The sequence below is a fragment of the Oncorhynchus gorbuscha genome, linkage group LG15, assembly GCF_021184085.1.
Source record: "Oncorhynchus gorbuscha isolate QuinsamMale2020 ecotype Even-year linkage group LG15, OgorEven_v1.0, whole genome shotgun sequence".
NCBI classification, from domain to species: domain Eukaryota; kingdom Metazoa; phylum Chordata; class Actinopteri; order Salmoniformes; family Salmonidae; genus Oncorhynchus; species Oncorhynchus gorbuscha.
Window position 1 is genome coordinate 33,781,025 of NC_060187.1, and position 14,578 is coordinate 33,795,602.

The window sequence follows — 14,578 nt, forward strand, 5'->3', positions numbered from 1 at the left end:
CACCCCACCAGAGACTTAAAATAGATGGCATATCTGACAGATTTCAATGCAACGAATCTCACAATGCTGCATCCCCCCACAGAAAGCCGTCCACTACAACCCCCAACTCCTCAAACTACAGCAGAGAAAGCGAGAAAAGTCATTACTATAGAGAAAAGTCGTTTTCTTTACAGTGTAGCCATTAGTTAGAACCTTATCAATGGATAATCCCAATGATGTGCGTAACGAGACATAACATTTTCCAGCAGAAATAGCTTAATAAATTCGTACAAATATCAACAACAATACAACATCAACAATACTAATAAGTAATCAAATATAATCTTTCAACATCTATTATGCCACCAGTCGAAATAAAGTTGTAGGCAAATAGTAATACGCGTAGGCCTTTTCTTGTTGTCTATACAATTACTTGAATCTAGATGTTTTATTATTTTATACATAACATGTTATAAGAACACACTCTCGCACGTGGTATGTCCAATAAAATATTATCCAAGGAGAAAATTAAGTACTCTATTTACCAATCTAGTACATGTGACGTCATTACTCCGTACTATCAATAGGCTAAATCTGGTGACTGATTAGGGGTTGGATTAGAAGCCTAGTTGGCGACCATTACTTGTGCGCATATTCCACTACCTCTGGATCAGAGAACACTATGGGACACATCTCTCACGTTTGTATATAATTTATCAAACGATACACCTTTTATTAACTACAAAAGTTGTATAGCCCTACAAATATAACATAGCCTATATCTTATTAAATATGGAGGTCTCTTGCCGTAGGCTATATCTTCCTACCCATATGAATGAGATCTGGACACTAGAGATTAGCATGTGTTTATACACGTTGGGCCCTCATATGTTATGATAATTACTATCCAGGAAGAGCGTGTCATTTCACAAAGATCTCAAAAGATCATATCTGAGGGGTTTTACTATGAGCAAAACAGCGCGCTTACCACCTGTTGCTGTCCAAATAGCTGCGGCAGACCGGGCAGACGGCGGTAGAGCAAAACCAGGCCTTTTGGAACCATTGGGTCCTCTTCTTATACAGTGCTGTTATCCTAAATCACACAAAACGATATATTTAGTTGTCAATGTTTTACGAGTGCCTATATCCAAGCATATGGGGGCCTACGTCCAAGCATTCAAAACATGAGAGGATTGAACACCAGCCATTAGGCGCTTTGAGATTAAATGACGCAATTGAAAATAATTTTCAACACTCCTCTTTTATACTTTCCTCCTACTGTGGTGAAGCCAACAGGGGGATTCCTTGACTGATTACTGCTCCTCCAGGGAATAGAAAAAGCATTATATCCCTTATTCAACGTGTAGAAGACGAGTCTCTCAATGGAAGTCCAACACAAAAGTCTCAAGTTCAATAGGTCCAGTAGCCTAATATAATTGCTAGTTCATGCCCTGTACCTTATCACAACTACTGGGAATATAGTCGACACCTCTCTACAAAAAAAAGTGCTCCGTTGATATTTTCATGCATGTTTTTCACTTACGTGTTTGCAATAGACTTTAAAGGTAAAATGCATATATGCTATCAAATGTTTATTTTCTCCCATTCCCCCCCAAAACACTAATGAAACTACAGCTAAACGCTCATACTTCAATATTTCACATATGATGACATGGGCCAATCCTGCTTCCATTAAATTAAAATAAACACACTCGACCTTTAAAAATCCTAGTTTATGAAACATGTTCAGCTATTACAACCAATTCCACTGCTTGTATAAATAATTAATTGAACCACTGCTCCCTGACCCCTTGAAAGTCCGGTAGGGACACGTTTGTCGAATAATACTTTGAAATGAGCCCTCGTCAAATATTCATTTAGCGGTTAATGTGAGCTCCTCTCCCCTGAGACCTAGTGTAATAGAAGCTTCCCAGCCTTGGCAAGCAACAGTGCAAATCTACCTCTACAGTTCAGGAAAAAATAATTGTTTAACACCCCCAGATTTAAAACGTGGTTATATTCAACGCATAACCTCATCTAGGGCTTTTTGTTTTGAAACAACAGATGACAGTGCGAACACTTCAGGAATATTTTTTTTAAAGGTTTGCCCATCGACCCATGGACATGAACTGTGTGAACCGTGGTTATCTTAAAAATCTCAATTTGAATAAATAGTGAATTCAATGGCCACTCGAAGATGGAGCAACAGTATTTAGGCCTCTGGGTGAAAATTATTTGAGCTGTTTGGGTCTTTTGATTCTTTGCAAAAATACTTTCCATATGATTTAATCATTAAACAGGCTACACTTAGTGTAAGACGGTCGAACAATTTGATACTAAACGAATAATCAAATTAATATGGAGCGACAATGAAAAAATGCTGTTGATGTGGTGCATGCATGCTTTCAAGACAAGTAGCCCTGCGTGTAACAATATGCCTATTTGTAATATAACATATTTGTTTCCTTGTTGCTCAGTGGGTCTATTTATATTCATATATCAAGAGCCGTTAATGTTATTACATTTTAAATGATCGATACTACAAACATGCCTTTAAAATCCAGCCGCTCAAATGGACTGTCTCAACGTCTATGTTGTCACATTCAAACTTTGTTTTCTGATCCATGAGAGGTAAACTTATTTCAAACCAGTATAGGCCTGTTTTAAATCATATGCATGCCCCGAACAAACCTGTTCTCAATTTGAATTAGAATTCAAATAAATCAAATTATGAGTGTATTGATTATGTAAAAATATAAAATGAACGAATACCTTGGTGAGAATCTTGAACATTTTGGGCGAATAATCTTCACCTCAAAGCATTGGTTTACAGGCAACAAACTTTGCACGATAGTCCTTCGTAATCCTTAGGCGCATAGCTCCTTTCACAAAAACAAATAAAACGTCGTTAACCGGAGTCTTAATCATCTAAAGATTTAAAATGACAAATGCATGCATGCCTGCACATGGACACAGAAGCAACCACACAATAAAATGATTTGCTATGATTTTGTCTTTGTTGATAGTTATGATGAAATATGATTTCAGATTTAGCACATTATAGCTTTATTTTATTCCTGTTTCCCTGGATTGTAAAAAAAACAACTATATAATAAATATGACAGAATATGAAAGGCTATAAAGTTATTACATATTATGTGATTAATAAATATTGACGCAACATGAATAACATAAATGCAATACAAAACATGAACAATCCACAACAAATTGATCGTGGATGACAATCTTATCTAATGAATTAAATGATAAATAAAATCAAAACTCATACAATTTCAAGTATCCAAATTTCAAAAATTTATTCATTTCAAACTGCATATTGAAAAAACTCAGCTGAAATTGTAACTGTTATAATGATGATATTAGTTCGAATATATATATACATGAAGTGTTGGCAGCTGCGTACAGGCCAACATTTAAAATACAACTACGGGAATGAAATTTGAAATAAAAACTTAAAATATCACAGTAAATATACATAAATCGTACAAATCATTAGAAAATAAAGAACACAAACTTTATATCTCTAACAGATGAAAAGTGGGAGACAAAATATAAATTAACAATTATGCTTAACCTGCAAGGAAAGGTTTCCGCTTCTTCTTCTTTTGTTTAAAGGAAATTAAAATGGTTTAGTACTAATGACCCTCAAGGAGAAACATTTACCTGCTTTGCTTTTTCTACCGCTATTCCAATGTTTGCAGTTTTATAAGCATCTTGAACTCAATTTCAATTCTGCCATTTTCTTTGTTGCAGACTTTCTGATTATAAAAATGTAACCTCTTGTAGTTTACAAACATTACATCTGATTGTTATGTTTCTTTGATAAATACTGTACAAAAGGTGATTGCAATAATAAAACATCTGAGACTCTCCCACTTTCTACTTTCCAAACTTATACATAATTGAAAAACTTTTGCAGAGTTCCTACCGTTCCTCTAGAACTTATCTTTAGAATAGAAAGACAAAGTTTTATGTTCTTTCCTTGAGTTCTATACAACATTTCCCACCCCAAATTTTCTGTACAAAAATAGTCCAGAGTAGTCCAGTTTCTCTTATAAAAGTTCATTTACATATGTGATAATGGGAGTGTGCCATTAATCGTCGTGCCGGGTACAGGTGCGCTCTGGTAATGTTGGGACATGTGGAGTCTGCTTTGAGCAGTTTGCTCCGGCACCTCTGCGCCCGGTAAGTACATACTGATCATGTCCCGTAGGTCTCCTGTCTGACATGGAGCACCCCTGGAGTGAGACGACGATGTGACTACGGGGGGACTGGAACTGGACTCTGACTTGACCACCGAACCCATGGAGCCCAGAGTCATTCCAGGATTGCTTTGCTGTGAGTAGGACATGCTATACGTGGGTGATCCGTTCATGTAGGTCTGGGAGTTAGTCATGGAGTTGTACTGAAGTGCGCTCATGTCATAGCGGTGCATTTGCTGCATCTGCGCGTTGTTGTGAGCGTTTAAACCAGGGTGCTGCCCGTAGCCAAGCTGCTCCTGCATCATGCCATAACCTCCATTTGTCCAGCCGTTCATATGTGCGTAACTGTCCATCCTTTGATTAACACCACCACCCAAGCCTCCCCCTACACCCACTCCCGCGCCCATGCCATTACCGCCCGGTGCAAGAAGCCCACCTGGCAGAGTGTACTTGTCCTTCTTCATCAGCGTCTTGGTTTTCCTCCGGGGTCGGTATTTGTAATCCGGATGTTCCTTCATGTGGAGAGCCCGGAGACGCTTCGCTTCGTCAATGAAAGGTCGCTTTTCGCTCTCAGATAGAAGCTTCCACTCGGCCCCAAGTCTTTTGCTTATTTCCGAATTGTGCATTTTGGGGTTTTCCTGTGCCATCTTCCTTCGTTGTCCCCTCGACCAAACCATGAAGGCATTCATGGGTCTCTTGACTCGGTCCGGGCTGTTTTTCTGGTTGTTTCCAGATGAATTTGAATTCCCAGTACCCCCAGAATTTGTCTGGGGTGCGGGGGGTTTCAGTTCAGTTTCCATCATGTTATACATTATTAACAGATTTTTATTAAATTTGCCCGACCAATGAAAAAGTCCAACTCAAAAGGCAGTTAGCTGGAGTTACCTTGTCGTTTTCAGTAACTTTGTAGAAATAGTAAACGTCTTTTTGCTTTGAGCCAGTAGGTCCTGTTGTGTCCACAAACTTCTCTCTTGGTCTCAAAGAATCAACAAACTACTTTTCCCTCTCCGCCAGAGCCTTGACAACTCCTGATACTTTTTGAACAAGTTAATAGACAACCATTCATGTGATGAGGGCTGTCAGGGAATAAATGCCTTTTTACCTGACCAATCACAGAGCGACTGTTCCCTTGGCCAGGATTGTGTCTTTTATTTAGCATAAAGGGGCGGGGTTACTTGCGGTCAGTGGTGGAGCACTGAGGCAGAATCTGCAGTTATCAACCAATAGGCCTAAGCTATATATTTATTATTGCAAGTGCTTTAAGTGGAAACATTTCACTAGGATGGCAAACTTTAAGTGCTTCCTACTGAAAATCGAAGGATTACAAGATCCAGAAATTATACAGTAGGATACATTTAATTATGTTGTTAGGTAAACAGCATATTGGACCAATTCAGCTGTTTCAATTTATATAGGCTATTATTTTAAGCCAACATTCAAAAGTTGCTGAGAATAATACATAGCATTTTAAACTTAATTAGATATTGTATCTTTACTGAATCAAATGCAAATATCTTTATATCATGTTTTCTATTTGTAGGCTATATCCTGATGTTTTAAATTTTCAACGACTAAACGTGGGGCAAAGCAAATGGGGGGATAAATCAATCAAAACTTAAACATACAAATATCCTGGCCTATATTATTCTATTAAGTTCGCTTAGAACAATCACTTTATTACCATTAGGCCATAGTAACAGTTGTAGTAATAGTTGTGAATGTAGAGGTCTAGTTGTAGAGGCTATAGCCATAAGGGTGATGTTATTCATTTTCTGTTAGTAATTAGAAGTAGTGTAGCTATCCATGAAATAAATATTAGCGTTTTCAGTTAACTTAACATAAAAGGAACCGATCAGCAAGTTCAGCTCGGTTTTTACATTGAAAAGGGGATAGGCAATCTTAGCTGTTTCCCCATTGTTGAAATGGATGAGCTTCACTTGAACTGAAGTTGAATGCCAAAAGAAAACGGAGGCAAGCCCATCACAAATAAGTTGCCTAGTTTTGTTTCGGGTGTTGTCAGCACATAAGCCTGAACAAAAACATGACTACATATAGCCTTTGTTGTTGAAATTCACTTAGTCGTAGGACATTTGAGTAAACAACAAAAAGTTCACTCACTAACAATATGACCAAGAGTGGTCACTACTTCAATGACAGGCCAAAATAACATGCAATTTTGCGCATAGGTTTTCAACCCATAACATCATCAATTGTCATTGTTAAAACTCCTATAGGATAGATAGATACATGTTTTAAATAGGCCTATACAATTGTTTTTATTTGTTAATGATCTGATGGTTAATTTACATTCTAAATGGGAGCTATGAAAGATGATAGAATATGAGAAGCAACAGTAACAAGCCGCTATGTATCTTGTAAAAGCACGTGTTTATACATATATACATTCACACATAGGCTATATCCAAAAGGTTAGGCGTGAGCAACACAGACAGATGAAGCCATGTTGTTACATGCCTTCAGCGCCGCCTGCTGGCGAAATAGACAATAGCAAAAACACATTTATGAACCTTAAAGGTTTCATGGAACACTGTCATAGCCTAATACACTTATATATTCGTTGTGAACTATAATAATATAACTTGTATAAGCTACCAACTACATGTTTAGTTTACTGATAATGCCTTTTCCTTTGTAGGCTACATTCCCTCTTATGGTAGAACATTTGGCTATGAATGATCCTGGAAAAGCATCAGATAGGCCAATACATAAATGTATCGAGAATCTGGACACTGTATAGACTGTATTTTTAGATCACATTCTTGTGAGCGTGTGCTTACAAAATCTTAAACATTTCAGTGATATGCATCTACAATGCTTAACCTATAATATTACATTAAATTATTTTTTAAATAAAATAATTATAGGCCTCTTTTGTATATTTCATCAAACCAAACATCACTACTTATTTAAATGTATATAGAAATTGATACATAGTTTATTACCACCATATTGAAAAGTTTAACATTTGAGTAATTGGGTGAGATGTGGCGATAAGGTAGGCCTAGGCTTACAGCAGAGCAGACCATTATAATGCAAGTTGGAAATAGCCCTCTCCTCTATCTGCATATGGGTGTGTTCCCCGCTATTTGTAATCTGCTTATGATAATGTGAAAGAAACAGCGGGAGTCTGCAACATCATGAAGAATACTTAACAGGAGTTTCCCTGCATTTGTAATTAGCAAACCGACAACTAACAGAATTGCGGGCAAACCTCATTTGACCACTCTTGAGACCAAACCAACATTTACTTCTGTTTGCAGCATATAAACCATATTTGCAATGAAGGCTGGACGGAGCAAAAGACATGATAACAAATGTATAGGGTATTTTATTTATGTATAAACTAAAAAAGAAACGCACTGCAATTCATGGCAAATGAACTTTGTAATTTATAGTAAGCGCAAACATTAAATTCAGGCCCATCCCATTTAACATTTACATTTACATTTAAGTCATTTAGCAGACGCTCTTATCCAGAGCGACTTACAACTCTTGAACACAATGAGTGTGAAAATGTCTTAAAGAGGGAATTTGTTATAGATTGTAAAGCCTTCCGTTCTCAAAAATGTAGTCACTATAGCTCCCTTTCAAAATTGACACCTCACCCGATAATAAAACAAGCCTGCCATAATAACCCTTAGGCCTATAGCCTAACTCATTACGCAATCTCCCATCACACGTTCTCCTTAAAAATCAATATTTACTCAATATAATCCAACAGAACCAAACCAGTCGTGATATTACTAATTGGATGTAATATGTTTATTTAATAAATTGGTTAACTTTTTCAACAGATCCTTCCTTTTCTCAGCGAGAGAGAGAGAGAGAGAGAGAGAGAGAGAGAGAGAGAGAGAGAGAGAGAGAGAGAGAGAGAGAGAGAGAGAGAGAGAGAGAGAGAGAGAGAGAGAGAGAGAGAGAGAGAGAGAGAGAGAGAGAGAGAGAGAGAGAGAGAGAGAGAGAGAGAGAGAGAGAGAGAGAGAGAGAGAGAGAGAGAGAGAGAGAGAGAGAGAGAGAGAGAGAGAGCGGAAGAGAGAGAGAGAGACTTCAGGTAAGAAAATATATGGAATTATGAATCTCCAAGCTTCATATTATTGTCCACTAGGGGCCGTGCCAGTGATTGGAGAGCAGTACACCACAGAAAATATTACCTTCTGAGCACTCAATACATATAGCCTATGAAATACCAATGGGACAGGGAGTGGACGGTTAAAAAGTGCAATTTTGAAACTAATATTCTTAGACTTGTTTAGCATTAGCAAAACAATATTTTTATGATTTCTCTTATTTGGTATATTTTTTATTAATTCCAAACTCGAAATCAGTATTGTAGGTATAGAGTCAGAAATGTATAAATATATTTTAAACGTTTACTTTGGACCAACCCTGTTTCAATAGGCCTATTTATGATTGACAGTCTAATATCAGCAAATTGGCCAGAATAGTTCATATCCAAATGAAACAATCTTGAAAATTATTGAGAACAGTGTTTAGGCTAAAGATCAAACATTACTTCTGCTGAGAAATAAGGAGAATTTCATAAATCTAACAAAATGTCCCCAAAGTATAATCGGAACATTCTAAACCAGTCTACAAAAACAAAACAAAGCTAGGAGCCTACAAAAGAATCCAACCAAAAAACACTTACACTTTGGATTGTTAGGCTATAATAGAAAATCTACTTAAAATCTAATGTTTGCGGGTGTTGAGCAAGCTTTAAATTATGTCCGATACATCAATGGAAAAAGAACCCACGAACCACTGAAGCTCATAATGCGATACTCTCACACTGCTGTGCACTGCATTCGCGCACTCTAGACTGCAATGCTACTTACGTGCCAGTTTGGGTGTTGTCCTCATCTTTGGGTGATTGGCAGAAAAGAGGATGGAACATCATCTGTCTGATTCAAGAACCACTCTTCAGCCGCCGGAGAACTCCCTCTCGCTCGACCGAAACCGCTGTATGCTCTCTGGGCACCTCTCCCTCTTTACTAGCCCCCTAGTCCGCAGAGTTTTTACAAGAGCCAGTGCTCCTACTTCAGCGTTCTGCCGCTCATGCTCCTCGCTGAACGCTGGTCCTTTGCTAGCTACCCCTGTAAGAAGAAAAGCCGTTTATGGCTACACACAATCTGAAAAGGGGCCGATTTAAAACGAGAAGAATGCATCAAGAACAACAAAAGTCAGTTATACCAAGTCTGCTTCACCCCCCCCCCCCTTTACACCGCACATAATGAGAAGCCAAAGCTTTATATTTTTTCAGTGGGTATTCAGAGATAATTTGAAGCCATTGTTTCTGATACAGATGGTTCTTTTTAATACAATAACACTGCTCTTTGTGAATTCTACCCACTATAAAAATCTAAAGCGTTCTCCTGAATAACCATTTTGTTCTCGCTTGTATAGGGCCAACAAAAGCTGCCGTGAGGTAATGGGCTTGGTTTATTGAAAGGCATAGAATAGGGATTTGATAAAGATTTTTTTCTTTGCAGAATGTAGGCGTCATTGTAATGTAAAGAGAAACTAGTTGAATAAAATGTTAGCTCTAGGTTGGTTATTGTTATTATTATTACTAACATACATTCCCCAAAACGACCATTCACAAGCGGAATCCTTAAACTGCACAGAAAATGGATGAGAGTGACACTTTTTTTGGAGAGATAGGCTACAATAGACAATGATAAAATTAACTGTGGTTAAGGATTGTGAATTAAGCTTAAAAGTTACATATGTCAGTGGGTTTAAAACCTCAATAGTATTCTTACCATGGATTTCACATAGCATCATTTTTCTTTTGTGAAGTGAGATGATTGAATTTAGCATTCAGGGAGCATAATAAGGTTTCTATAGCCATTTAAAGTAACAGTATTCAATCTGCAGTTGATGCCATTTGTAATTAAGCTATAGGTAATCAATAAAGTGCTTAAGGAATTACAAAGGGAGCACCGAAGTTTAGCCAAACAAAACATACTGCATATCACCAATCGTTAGGGCTGGATTTACTCTCCATGTCACCTAGGCTTTGGCTTTGGCCTGACTCAAGGTCTTTATCACTCCTGACAGGGAGCTGGAGGAGAAAGGAGGAATCTCAAGACAAAAGGTCTCAGCGGGGAAAGTTGTTAGTCAGTGGTTCTACGTTTGTCTACTTTTCTATAGGAATTACTGGCTTCCTCTACCTTCCTATAGCTCCATACTGACAGTAATCCACTCCAGTGGCAGCAAGGGCTTTGTCTTCTCATATAACATGGTTCACCATTAATCTCTAAGGTGCTGCTACAAAGGGGTGAGCAATAATGACTTCAATCAAAATTCTACCCCTGTTAATTAGCTTGCAAGGTGCACCCAAGAAGAGGGAGGGAGTTGAACAGATTATGTAGGGGACGTCTAATAACAACAACAAAAACAGTAATCGGGTGATAGGATTATTATGGAGGAGTTGAGTGACAAAATGTCCCACAGCCTCCGCCTCGTTTTAAATCAGTGCAGCTAACAGTAATCTGAAAATGTTTCATGTCTTTCTCAAAACTCACTTTCAAAGCACTTTCCTTACTCCCCATTGAGAGTCAAGGGAAAGTATCTTAGCTTTAAGTATTATTGTCAAGCGGATTAACAGATTTACTGTTAGTAATGTGCTTTGCCATAGATCGCATTATTAACTTTTATCTCCAAGTTAGAATCAAAGTCGAATGAGTCCTACAATGGATGTCTTTGGATGATTATAATTGAAACTATTTGAGATAAAAATGATACAATGCAACAGCTCGTTGTTTTCTAGGCAGTCTAATAACAGCTGGGCTGAGAGAGTTCACTTAGATAGTGTTTTGAGCATCACAGATTGCTAATGCATTTCAGATGAAAAACTAGGCATTCATATCTGCAACATGGGCTTTTCATTTCCATATGCATGAGGCGCCTGTTTGTGTGCGTTTATTTTACACAACCACAGCCTAATAGGAGGATGACACTCAAGACCCCATGCTTTTCTCTTTACACGAGACACTGAATCTGTAATCAATGAGAGAGTAGTCCTCCAAAAGCACACAAGGCCAGAGACCTGTCAGTCATGTGTCACATTGATCCCTCATGTGAACTACCATGGCAATGAATAGAGAGTGTAAATCCATGCACACTCATTCACTCTCATACTCACAGGGACCAGTTCACTGTGGACAGCTCTCATCACATCAGGGGCTAGCTACTCAGTGCTCACTGCATGAAATAACTCCAATGTGATTAAGGTAGCATAATCAATAATTGGTTGATAGGCAATATGATGGTTTGAAAAACCAAATGGTCTTTGACATGAAATGCTAAAGCTCTAGAAACTCTAATCTCCTTGTCATACAGAGCAGATATACAATTGTGTAATGTTAATACACTACTCAAGGAAAATGTGGACAGAAGATGCATTTTTCCCCTCACTTACCAAGGAACACCAATGGGACCCTTCTCATTCACAAATACATGTTTTTAATTTGTGTATAATATATATGATACACATATCTATATATTTGATATGGCTCTTTCAAGGTCTTTCCCTTCTAAAAACGCCTATTCAAAATGGGTCAACTGACTGTCACACATGAAGAAAAAGATACCAATATAATCATACATTATGGTATATCACCAGCCAGAGCAGATAAACTGAGAAACATATGTTTATATTTGCACATGTTGTCCTGCTTCACTAGCATTTTGTTTATAAAATAAAAAATGTATATGGAGTCTGACCGGGGGATCTGGAAAGCAGGACACACGCACACACACACATGCACACACGCACACACACACCAGCTGAAAGGAGAGGATTTCAAGACAAAGTAAACCCACCTCACACAACCCTCTGCCAAAAACCACTGACATACACATCAACTGTGAAAGTCTGAGCACAACACAAGTAAAACAACACTGGTAACTATTAACTGGAAGTGCTCTAATGCACAGCACAGTAATAACCTAGTGACAAAACACCTGTCATAATATGCTGTGACAGACTGTAATGATAGTCATAAGCATTATGAATAATAATCTAATCCTATTAAGTTGAAGATGTGTGATACTTACGAATTGTCATGAGTTATGACCTGGTATAATTTCTATGACAGTGCTATGGTTGCACTGTCAAGTCATATCATCAGATAATCTGTATTTTCCCAGGTATAGAAGCAAATGCTGTACATATGCAATGTCAAACAATCTCAACAAAATGAAGCATGGTAATTGCTATAGTCATATCAACAGCTACATTATGTGACACAGAGTACATAGACAGAGTGAAAATCACCTGACAATGGGGTCGAACCGGCATGAACCTAACAGGAACATTTTGTGAGCGACAACCCACATGGAAAACAGTAATGTAGCAACAATAGCAGAGAATAGGTGGCGGTCCCATCAGATAACAAAAGTCCGCACTGTAAAACACACATAATAGATCCAGCTAAGTGGCAGAAGTGACGATATGCTACCACAGCGCTTACTACACAGTTACTCTCGCCATCAGACTACCATTGGTTTTGTTTACTGGCCAATTTGAGTTAAAATAAAGCTTTGCTTCTGCTGACTGCACATCATTATCCATGAGACTATAATCCCAGCAGCAAATCCTATAGCTTCCAGAGCCAGGGCCCTTTGTTTGGGATTACTGACAGTTTAGCCTATAACAAAGAGAAATGAGGCGTTCACCTCATCCTCTGTAATTAAGTGTGGAGAGTAATTTAGGTGGCAAACCAAGACACCCAAGGCAGAGTAGGATGATACCTTTTAGATGCTGGCCACATCATGTCACACAGACAGTGATACCAAGCAGAGTACAGCAGAGACAGCAGACCCACTGGACTGGACTGGATTTACAGTGCATTCAGAAAGTATTCAGACCCCTTGACTTTTTTTCACATTGTGTTCTGTTACAGCCTTATTTTAAAATATATTATATAAATATTTTTCCTCATCAATCTACACACAAAACCCCATAGTGATAAAGCGAAAACAGGTTATTGGGTTTTTTTTGCCAAAAGGCACCTAAAATAACTCTCAGAACATGAGAAACAAGATTCTCTGGTCTGATGAAACCAAGATAGAACTCTTTGGCCTGAATGCCAAGCGAGGGATTGAGGGAAAGATGAACGAAGCAAATTACAGAGAGATGCTTGATGAAAACCTGCTCCAGACCGCTCAGGACCTCAGACTGGGGTGAAGGTTTACCTGCCAACAGGTCAACGACCCTAAGCACACAGCCAAGACAACGCAGGAGTGGCTCCGGGACAAGTCTCTGAATATCATTGAGTGGCCCAGCCAGAGCCCGGACTTGAACCCAATCAAACATCTCTGGAGAGACCTGAAAATAGCTGTGCAGGGACGCTCCCCATCCATCCTGACAGAGCTTGAGAGGATCTGCAGAGAAGAATGGGAGAAACTCCCCAAATACAAGTGTGCCACGATTGTAGCCTCATACCCAAGAAGACCCGAGGATGTAATCTCTGCCAAAGGTGCTTCATCAAAGTACTGAATAAAAGGGTCTGAATACTTATGAAAATATGATTTTTTTAAAATGTATTTTTAATACATTTACAACAACAACAAAAATCTAAAAACCTGTTTTTGCTTTGTCATTATGGGGTATTGTGTGTCGATTGATGAGGGAAAAAAGATTTCATCCATTTTAGAATAAGGCTGTAGTGTAACAAAATGTGGAAAATGTCCAGGGGTCTGAACACTTTTTGAATGCACTACTGTACAACCACACATCTTTAAACCAGTTATCCATTTAGTTCCAGATATCATCACATGGCAACAATTAAAAAACACATTCTGGGACAAACAGAAGATCAAGATGTGTATGATATTGAATATTTTAATTAAAGCGTCAACTAATTTTTCTTACACTTTCGAGGTGAACAGGCAGGTGCTTCAGATGTACCCATACAAGGCAGAATTAATGGGATTATTTTCCTACATTGATTTACCATTTCTTTGTTCATTATGACATGTATATACCTTTCCCACTCTAAGCCATGTAACTAAACATCCCGAACACATCCATGAAAACACAGCATAGTTTGCCAGTAGGATTTCCACAGGCCAGTGGGACCTCAAGTGGTGTCCATCTAAGCTGTTGACCGTATCCTCCATCCATTTGGGAAGAGCTCCAGACAGCCTGAGGAGATGGGGCTGGGGGCTGGCGACTGGCAGCTGGCTGAAGATGCCGGGGTGGTGAAAGGCACTAGGCAGTCATAGGCGGGACAGACATAGCTCCCTCCACTCAAGTCAGGCAGGCCTGGCTGGCGCCAGGCATGGAGTGTTAAGCGAAGTCCGGGCCGGGATAGGATAGGCCTCTCTGCTGCTCAGGCCAAGAACATGCA

General features: G+C 38.6%; 1 protein-coding gene and 1 long non-coding RNA gene across 5 annotated transcripts in view; both read right to left on the reverse strand.

Moving 5' to 3' along the window:
* Positions 1–14,578, reverse strand: part of LOC123996972 — a 55,928-nt gene that overhangs the window by 21,041 nt on the left and 20,309 nt on the right. The window contains exons 2-4 of one of the 4 annotated variants that reach the window (XR_006832061.1): positions 9,056–9,313; positions 2,752–2,861; positions 968–1,072 (exon numbers count right to left, since the gene is read on the reverse strand). This is a non-coding gene — a long non-coding RNA (uncharacterized LOC123996972). Of the gene's footprint in view, positions 1–967; positions 1,073–2,751; positions 2,862–9,055; positions 9,435–14,578 lie in introns of those variants that run through there. The other 3 variants (XR_006832060.1, XR_006832062.1, XR_006832063.1) reach the window with 3 other exon arrangements.
* LOC123996971 (transcription factor Sox-2) lies at positions 3,275–5,300 on the reverse strand. Its single transcript, XM_046300875.1, has one exon. The coding sequence runs from the start codon at positions 5,012–5,014 to the stop codon at positions 4,067–4,069; it is 948 nt and encodes a 315-aa protein (XP_046156831.1). The 5' UTR covers positions 5,015–5,300; the 3' UTR covers positions 3,275–4,066.

Bases quoted from the DNA above. Each gene is read 5' to 3' on its own strand.
- LOC123996971 (XM_046300875.1), bottom strand. From the start codon at position 5,014: ATGTATAACATGATGGAAACTGAACTGAAACCCCCCGCACCCCAGACA.